The following is a 10,489-nucleotide window of genomic DNA, read 5'->3' on the forward strand; positions in this document are numbered from 1 at the left end:
TATTCCTGCTAATTGGGGGCAGCCCTTTTTTCTTTTCTTTTTTCCCGATGTGTCAGGAATTCTAGCTTGGGGAAAAGTGACATCAGCTCTGACCAACTCCAGTATGCACAGTGTAAACAAAGACAGTCATTTATGACAAGGCACTTCGCTTTTATCGATCTGACTTGTAAAACAACATAAATGACTTTATAATATAATAAACAATTTAGCTAAATATATTTCAATTTGCATTAACAGAAAGAAATGGGGTTATAGTATTTTTTTCTTAAAAATCCAAAGAAAAAATGCATATTATTAGGCCTATTGGTGTAGGGTACGTTGGAGTAAAACCGACCACTCACAATACCCAAATGATAATTTTCTTTTCTTTTGGGACTATGTAATTGGTCACGTTTTGTGATTTTAGATGGGAAAAATACTTAATCAAGGGTTTTATTGAATTATTTACAGTAATAAAGCAGGACAGCTGATAATGTCCATTATCAGTTTAGGGGTGGCCGCACGGCTACCCCACAGTACCCTGTGATCTTCATAAAACATGCACGTATTTTTTTTTGTGTCTAGACACCTTGACTTGGTGACCGTCCAAAATATACACCTGCCAATCAGGAACCACAGGTACAGGTCACGGAGAGAAAAGACCAATTAACTATAAAAAACCCCACTCCGATTATCATTTCAGTACGTGGTTTAATGTAGGGACAAAACATAATATAATGAAACCTGTGGACCTAATATTTATCCGGTGTTTAGAGGGTCACGTTTTAGAATATAAACTTATTTCCCTTGACATCGAATTCGTAACTGCGAACAAACATGTTCAAGAATTGCCGAATGAATGTGGCTGTCGAAGCGACGACTCATAATATAATGTCACTATATCCCAGTTTTGTTATGTATCTTTCTTATTTATTTCTAAGTTTTTTAATCATAACCAGTGCATCGACATGTGACATTTCACAACCATTAGATAGAAAACTTTCATCCGATAAACTTTCACTTTCGACATCACTTGAGCTTTTATCACATTCCTCTGGTTTTCTGTATTCATTCACAAGTTCATTTTCCCATTCATCACTTGGATCCTCAGTTGGCAACTGGTCATCAAACGTTGCAATAGTGGCCAGATCCACATTCACCCGGTAGTCACTGATTAGTTGCAAAAGGGGAATGTTGTCGTCATAGTCTTAATCGTCGTCGGTAAATCATCATCAATGGAATCCACATTTGTCGATGTTGGAAATCCACATGCTCGACAACACTTTGATATGGTTTCAGGCAGAGCGTCTTTCCATGCACGTGATATCCAGTGTACAGCATCGAGGACCGTAATTTCCTTACAAAACTGCGCAACAGAGTTGGCAGTGTCAATTTTAACAATTAAGTTTTTAAGCAGGTGTTTTCTGTATCTGGTTTTAAATGCACGAATTACCCCTTGGTCCAGTGGTTGAAGTACTGATGTTGTGTTGGGTGGTAGAAACTTAAATGTTAACATTTGAAAGTACTATTTTCGCATGAGAAGTTGCATTATCCAAAAACATCAGGATCTTTCTGTCCTGTCATTCCATCTGTATGTTGACACTTAATCCATTTTTCAAACAACTTGCCATTCATCCACGTTTTATGACAGGCAGCTGATTAATGTTCACATTTTTGAAGCATCTAGGTTTTGCCACTTTCCGATAACGAGTGCCTTCAACTTTTTTCCCAGTGCCGCTACATGTGCCGCAAACATAATGGTTAGCCTTTCTTTTTTTGTTCTTTTATTCCCTTGGTAGACTCGCCTTTGGCAGATAGGGTTTTGTCAGGTAAAGCGCGCCAGTAAAGACCAGTTTCATCACAATTAAAGATATTTTGTTGGTCATAACTGGAAACAATGTCAGGAATTCTGTCTTTGTAATCATCAATTACGTTGTTATCTATACCGGCACTTTCACTGCTGATCTTGAAATGTCGAACTGAAAAGCGCGTTCCGGATATGGGAATATTCTTTGCCCACGCATGCTAAAACCATTTCCATGTCCGTTCATTCAGTTCGTAATATTTGCAGCCTGTATTGAATCGCGTTTTGTTGGCACTAGAGTTATTTTCATATCCTTGCAGATAGTCTTTTTCTGTAATATGTCTAACACAGTGAAATGCCAATGCCATACTCTGCTACCAAATCCTTTTGAGTTCATTTTGGTACAGACTGCAAATCTTTAATCAAATCGAATTTTACTTTCAACGATAATTCTACACGCCTACGTTTAGCATGTGGTGGTCGGGATATGTTAATTTAGTGGGGGTTTTTTAGCAAAATTCAGCATGCATGTTTTTCGTATTTATCGCAGAAAAGAAGAAAAAAATTGGTTTGTATGTAGTGTATACAAATTAAGTCACGTGTGTATATTTTACTCTAAATTAAGTTGTTTCTAACATTTTACTCTGTGTGTCAGTATTTCATTATCAAAGTGCATTGATTAAAAATCAAAGGTGAAACAGCTGTAAAGAATTTGCTAAGCACTGCATTGCACCAGACGGGACAATTGAAAAAATCAAGCCTTAAGTACTCTGCTGGCTTTTAAGCAGGACTGAGACCGTGGAAATCGCTGACCCGTGACGTTTACACTGTATGCTGGACAGCAGAAATTCCGGTCTGCATTGTTTTCTGGAAGTCTTGTTACTCTTCATTCGTTCAGGTTAATTAATAAAGGATTTTACATTTCTGAACAAAAAATCAATCCAGTTTCTGAAATGACAGGTTCCAGTTTTATCAGGTTTTTAATACATAGTTTTAATAAGAGAATGTTCAGGACAATGGAATTTGGCCGATTTTGGTATGTTCAGGGTCCGTTTTAGACAGGTTTCTCTAACAATGATTGTTTATTTTGTATTGAAAAATAATATATACTTATTGCTGGCTTGATGGATATTATTACAGAACATTATGATGCATCCGCAAAAATAGGTATGTTTTGTTTCTTCGGTTCTAAGACTAATTCCTGACGTGACACGTTAAGCTTTATGTAACCACTGGCTTTCCAGAGGGCGTATTCACTGGGGTGGTACAAAATGGCTGCGCCAGTTATATATACTAGCCGTCATATTTAACCATTTTATTAATTAACTATACGATTATACTTGTTGATATTAAGCAATAATGTGCATTATGTATCATTGAATATGCATACCAGGCCAAATGCCTTAATTGTCAGTTCCTTTAAGTCTGACTCAAGACCATAGTGTGTTTGCTTGTCAGTAACGATCCATAATATTTTGCTTACGTGGAAGTTCATTAGTTTCTTAGTTAACACAAATATCTTTCAAGGTTTATACCTATCACTAAAGCAAACATAGCCTTGCTTTCATAGACATCTTGCACATTTGAGGAATACGTTTTATTTATGTTGTTACTTTCTGGTCATATCACAATTTGTGTAAACTAGCATTATGCATATATTCGTCAGTTCTAAAAGAATCTGGTTTATACAGAGTCCATTGTAGTTTGTTTATATAATTATGCACTAGAAAGTATTAAAACAAACAGTTGAAGTATTTCTTAGTGCAATTACTTTTTCAGGGCTTACGAACTTATGTATAAGACTGTCATTCCAATTTAGGTGTTCTCACAATACGATTCGATCACATGTGACAATTTGGTGTGACTCATTGCATAATGAGAACGTCCTTTAGGAAACTTTAAATATACATGACTTAATAAAAGTTTCAGCCATACACAGGGCTCACCCAAATAGCATTTAGTTTAAAGTTTGGAGATGACACAGAGGGCCAAATTTACGAAGCTTGTTTTCATTAAACGCAGGTGTTCAAGCATTGTAGATGTATGTAGTTACAAGTGTGTCAGTTTAGCCCCAAGTCTTTAATGTGGATGTTTCGCATGAACTTTCCTTTCCTTTTTATTCCTGATCAGATAAGTAAGGTCCAAATCCTGCTTACAGTAATGCAATGCTTTATGACTTCTTTTTTCTTTTTTAAGCCTACCAGTCCAACCGGAAGGAACTATAGGTTTTATCTGTCCCACATAATTTTCTGGATGTTTTTTCAACAATGCCTTGAAATATTGAGCTGAAATTGTGTGTGTAGCTTTATCATGTACTGTCACAGATCAAGTTTGACTTTCATGGCAATTTATCCATTTTTATATGCCTGTCTATGATGGGTCGTATTATGGTATGGCATTGTCCGTCATCCGTCTGTTAACTTTTTCTTGTCCAGACCATATCTTGCATACAGATGCATAGAGAACCATCAAACCTCACATATAGGAACAACTTGGGATGGTGGTGTGTCACATACAGTTACTAGGTCACTGTGATGCAAATAAATCAAATAATTTGTCTATTCTGAACATTATAGGAAAATCTTGTTTAGCCTTTGAAAAGTTATCATTGCAAAAATTTCACATAATTAGAACTGGATCGTACACGTAACCGATGGGCGTATCATGTACTCTTGTTATGGCCCTTGAGATGAAAAAACAAATATTGACTTTCTTCTTTTTTCTTTTTTGCATAGTTTTATGAAATTTGACTTTCATGACGATTTACTTATTTTTGACAGTTTTGGTCCTTGAATTTGGGAGATGGAGAGAAAAAAAATCTGGATTTTATTTTGGCATTGCTTCAAGAGATATTTTGTGTATGGCTTTATCATGTTCTGTTGCAAATCAAATTTGAATTTACCTATTTTTTCACAGTTATGGACACTGAACTGAAAAAATTCTGACTTTTTGTTGTTACAGTGCCTGAAAATATTGAGATGAAAGTTTGTTTAAATAGTTTTATCATGTACTGTTATAGATCAAGTTTAACTTTCATGGCGATTTACACATTTGTCACAGAGTTATGCCCCATGTATTTAGGTGATACAAAAATTTGTTGAGCCTAGTAGGTGATACATATTACTTTAGCAGTACTCTTCGAATGCTTGTGGGGTTTTTTCTTCTTAATATGTAAGTTAGTTATTATCTTGTTGCAGGAACGGAGAATTGAAGAGGTGAGGAAGAAGAAAGTGGACCGTCAGGCCACGGATGACGTAGAAGCCGTGTGATTGGAGACTTCGACCTTTCAACTGAATAAGAGCTTCTGTCTCTCTGAACTTTCTCTTTTCTCACTATTACTGTCTCATTGCTTGCGGAAAGCAGCTCTTCTCAACGGTCTGACTGTAGTACAGCATTAATAGTTGCTGCTAATTGTATCGGTATTACTGTTGTCAAGCTTCGGGTGTATATTTAATAAACTTTATGATCACATTTTTATGCTAGTCGTGCATGACAAAATTCAGACTAATGAGACTTTACTAATTGTAATCACTTGTTTGTGGTTTGAATTTGATTGTCAGTTTTAAATATTCTTGCATATATATTTTGACACTGCCACTTGTTTTCATTATTCCATTGAAAAAGCTATGCATTTTTGTAAAATTAGGATTTATGTAAGACAGTTGACCAACCCAGAATATTGTCATTTGCGTTCATTCAGTTCATTTGTTTATATCTCATTGTCATAATTTTCACTATATATATTGTATGTGTATGCACACTTTTGACAAACATTGTTTGAAAAGTCTTTAAAAATTATGAAGCTCCTTTTTACTTCCATATATTCATTGACCACTTGTACTTCCAGAGAAGGTTTTAAAACTTTTTGTGGAATAAATTTAGACAATTTCTAAATTCTGCACTTGTATTATAAACCAAAAGTTAAATTTAAAAAATCCAGCAGATCCTGTCTGAGGTGTCCTTTAAGATTGGTAAACATTTTTATTTTAATTAGAAAATCGTAGCATAACTAAACCATTAACAAGCTACAGGTATGAATGTGTATTTTTGGTGATATGTCAATTGTCCTCATGTAGTTCACAATTTTTTTTTCTATCCACCTGCATTTAGAAAATGGGTTTTTAAACAAACAAAACTCCATTCAGGAAAAATACTCAGGGAGTTTGGGAAAGTGGGGAATTTAACTTCCCATGTTCGTGGAGCAACAGCTAGTGTTGTCATTGTGAATCTATGGTCTCCGGAGATTGTTACAGGTGGGCTACGGTTGTCTCCATCTTTTGTGTAGAGGACCTTGTGACATTCTGTAATATTAAAAACTTTAAGGTATGGGCTTTTGTTTTTTTAACCACTCATTTATAGTAAAGTTATTGAATATGTGTTAATAATAAATCAATCACATCAGATTTTATAATAGCATTAATTTGACAACACACACACACACACACACACACAAGAAAAAAAGAAACTAGGAGTTTTGTGAGCTAGTATTCAATGGTTTTTGGTGAATTATGTTTAGATATTTTTTAAATTTACTCTACAGTATTCCTGCAAACAAATATTGTCCTGTCTAATTTGCATCATCCATATTGCCTTCCATTTAATTGTAAATTTTGTTATTGCATGTACTCTTAGTATTATTTGAACAACTTGCAAACAAAGCTGATTGGTGAGCATTTCAGAGGAAAAACCAAGATATGTTCAACATCATTTAATTAGAACATTATTTATGCATACCTAGCTGGTGCTTCTTTGTGTTTAAAATAGTTATATTTAGTATTTGCCATTACACAGACAATTAAGATATTTGCTGTATTAAACTATAAATGCTGAGTTACATTCAAGATATTTGCAAAGAACCAACAAAGAAAAGACCTAACTCAAATTGATATGAAAAGAAGCAAAGTACACATGACAGATGCATTAACTTGTGTTTTGAGTGATTTTTTTAAATAGTGTAATCATTTGATAACAAATTTCCTGCAATTACAAATTACAAAAAGTTAATGTATGTTCATAAGAGTTGTGGCAGAAACAAAACTTGTGCTTTAAACATTCCAACTTGTGAATGTGAGTATGAAAACAGCTCTTGTGTATACAATACCAAATGTCTTTAAAAATTAGTCCTCTTAAATAGATCATGAAAATTTCAGTGATCGTAATTAAAAGTTAAGGATTGCCTATGATTTTAGTTATTAATATAATTATTCAATGCCATTCAAAGGAATAGCCCAATACAAATATTAAGATTAAAAGAAGAAGAAAACGTGCTTTATTTATTAAAAAAAAAAAAAACCGTTTAAAATCCTTTTTGTCATAAAAACTAATATGTGATTTTTGATCATTCTTCCTGTATGCTTTTCATATCATTTTGAAGAGTATTCAAGACATTGTTGCCATGTTTTATTGCCATTTCATTCTGTGTTACATAAAGTGATATCATTTTCATACTGGTAGATTCAGTAAGACTGATAGAAATTGACTTTACAAATTATTTGTTATTAATGGTTCTTAAAAACTTTCAGATTTCATCTGCTTAAAATGTGGCCTATATCGATGTATGATGAGAAACAAGTATTACAAACATTATATATTTTGTTTTCGGACCTTAGCTTGCATCGGTTTGTAGCAGTCAAATAAAAAAGTATATCAGTTTCTTTTTGTTTGTTATGGTTTATTATCATGGGATGGTGTGATGAAGGCCTTACCAATTATTTTTGAATTGTGGTTGATTGGTGAGAAAACAAATGTTTTGGTTGATAAGATAGGACAAGATATATTTTTGGGAGGTTGGTCAATATAGAACTTGCCTGGTATAGCAAAAGCTGCGATGTGTGCTAGCAGTCTGTGGTAAAGTACATATTCTCAACTGTTAAGTGACAATAGATTGGTCAGTGTTCTGTAAGTTTTGATCATATACGATTTCTAAATGTAAAAACCATTTTGACCGATGTAAAGTTTTGTATGCTTTGTAAAACCGAAAACAAATTATTTGTTCATGAATGAAAATATCTTCTGACACTTAGTTTTGTTGAGTATATAAGTTTTCTTGCTGATAATATAGCGTATTTTATATTTCATATTTTAGATAACTTCTTCAAAATTACTTGACCAAGTTCAAGTCCAGTCAAATTTATTGCAAGCTTCCTTGGCACATACAGAAACAAATTCATGAGTTTGGTCATTCTGACGAGTGGGGCCCAAAATAGGAAAATTAATTGACATCCATAGATGATTCATTTTGATTTATTTAACTATATTTTAGCATTATTCATTGTTATAAACCTTGGTTTGGGGTACAAAATGAGCTTATTTTACATACTTTTACTCTGAAAATGTTTTCGATTTGAAAGTAGCTCAAAATCTAATGGCTTCTCAGTCAACAAATACTGTAAGCAGAGTTCCACAATGGCTATGGGCCTAACGTTGTACTTAATGTTTTCTTCAAACATTCAAACGAAGTACCTTATGACTGCGCATAATAAACCCTCACGAGTTTATAATAAAGAGACCATCCTGAGTTTGTAGCTATATTATCAAGCTGTTGGCTAGTCTAATCTGTTATAAATAAAACTTACATCTTTCTTAGGTTAAATAATCTTGCTTCGAATTTAAATAGCTGTATATGCAATACTGTTACATTTCTGACCATTCTAAGGTCGGTAGCAACCAAGAAGTCTGAGGGACTATAGCCCCACTTTTATAAACCCGGTTTAAAATATGGCTTCCCCCACCTCTACAGATTGTGCCCCCTCCCCTCCCCCAACTCCAGATATCGTTCCTACGGGCTTGATTGTAATGTTTTATATACCATAGCTCAAATTTTATATGTATCATTTAATTTTATTCCAAATACCGAACAAAATCTTAAATAACTTGGTGAAAAGAAATCCCGACAAGAATCCTGAATGTATTTATCTGTATAATGCTTTATAAATATTTAAATCATGTTAAATATAATAAATATCTGCATATATATATACACGCACGCACACATTATTATTATTTCAGCCCATATCTGTTATTTATTGTGTACGAATCCGAACCGATGGTTTGTCGGGCGTTAACAATCTAATATTTTTTATTTCATGATAAGCAATAATTCACAAATGTCTCCAATAAGTCTTGTTGGATGTCGACAGAATTTTCGGTTTCCCTACTGATAATTAATCATGGAGATATTCACATTCCTATTGCGTGGCCTCCCATTGTCAATCTCTCTCCCCGCCCCCCCCCCCCCCCCCCCCAAATTGTCCACAGGTCTATTTTTGCGTGAGTTCGCGGTTTGTGCCCTCGAGTTACCCTGCAACGGGCACATGCACAGTGGAATGTGAAATAGGTCTATCTGCATACCACCATCAACCCACTTGTCCTGCACCCCACCCCTAAAAAAGAAGAGTGGTACGTTGGGTCAGTAACTAACTCGGGTGACTGTTTAGGCCCATGGGACTGTGCTTTGCTGTTATGTAATAGGTTCATATAGCTTTCATAAAAAAATTGTTTTTACTTTTATACAATTCTGATTGTTTTTATACACACAGAGATCAGAATGCGAATGATTGTGCATATCAATGACAAACACATATTGCTCTAAATTTTTATTTTTTTCAAAATACTGAAATCGCATGAAAAATAAAAATGAATATAATTGCATATGTGGCCGAGTGCATAATGCACTCACACAAAAACTACACAAGTTCGATCTCAATTATATTCTTTAATCCATGATGATAACATATAGACAATGTATATAATATGGAGAGTTGGCCCCAAACGTCTTTCTCTCGTGCCAGATATTCTCTCTCTGTCTCAGTGAACTATCTTTCACCCCAGTCCATCTGATAACATCACACACGCCTGACCAATACTGGCAGACCATTACTGTCCTGGGTTCCTTAAAATAACCCCAGTGACAGTGTTTACCATATATTAATGTCCCATGTGTCTTGGAGGAATTTCCCAAGTACCGTAAGTCTAAACGAAGAGAAATAAACCTCGGACGCCTTAGTGGTGTTTATGCATGTTTAGTATAATAACACATTATGCTGGGTGCTTTAGTTGAAACTCTCACACAGATTTAAAAAATAAAAAATAAAAATTATACATTACTCTAGTGTTGGTAATAAACCCTGTTTGTAGACTAAGTTTGTTCATACATGCTAATATAGCATATAATTATCGTACACTAATAAAGTGTAGATTTAACAAATGTGTATTTTGTTTAAAAGTAGTTTTCATTTTTTGTTTTGTGAAATTGTAGATTTCCTCCTAAATCAAACGTACGTTACATGCTAGTATACTTGTGTGTCATAGAGGTGTGAAATACTTGTGGAATTGTAATTACAGATGTAAGATATCCACTTAATTGATAAACTGCTGGTGATCAGTTTTAGAAAATGTTATCATTGGTTTGGTTAGTGTAGCCACGTGCTGTGGATTAAATCTTTAAAAGTTGGTTTGCTTTATTTAACGACACCACTAAAGCACATTGATTTATTGATCATCCCCTATTGGGTGTTAGACGTTTGGTAATTTTTACATGATCTGACATTTTTCTGTTAGTAGCAAGGGATCTTTTATATGCACCATCCCACAGACAGGATGGTACATACCACGGCCTTTGATGTACCGGTCGTGGTGCACTGGCTGGAATGAGAAATGGGCCCACCGATAGGGATCGATCCCAAGTGAGCGCTTTACTACTCAAAT

The 10,489-nt window shown here is 34.5% G+C and overlaps 1 protein-coding gene across 8 annotated transcripts in view; it reads left to right on the forward strand.

Annotated features, from left to right (window-relative positions):
* LOC121376439 (stathmin-like) overlaps positions 1–7,435 on the forward strand; it is a 30,308-nt gene extending 22,873 nt beyond the window's left edge. For all 8 annotated transcript variants that reach the window (XM_041504309.1, XM_041504306.1, XM_041504310.1 and 5 more), the window contains one exon: positions 4,981–7,435. Coding sequence is in view for 1 of the 8 variants with exons in the window: in XM_041504308.1 (XP_041360242.1) it covers positions 4,981–5,052 (72 nt within the window). In the remaining 7 variants the exon portion in view is untranslated. The remainder of the gene's footprint in view (positions 1–4,980) is intronic.
* The last annotated feature ends 3,054 nt before the right edge of the window (positions 7,436–10,489 follow it).

Source organism: Gigantopelta aegis, chromosome 6, assembly GCF_016097555.1.
Source record: "Gigantopelta aegis isolate Gae_Host chromosome 6, Gae_host_genome, whole genome shotgun sequence".
NCBI lineage: Eukaryota > Metazoa > Mollusca > Gastropoda > Neomphalida > Peltospiridae > Gigantopelta > Gigantopelta aegis.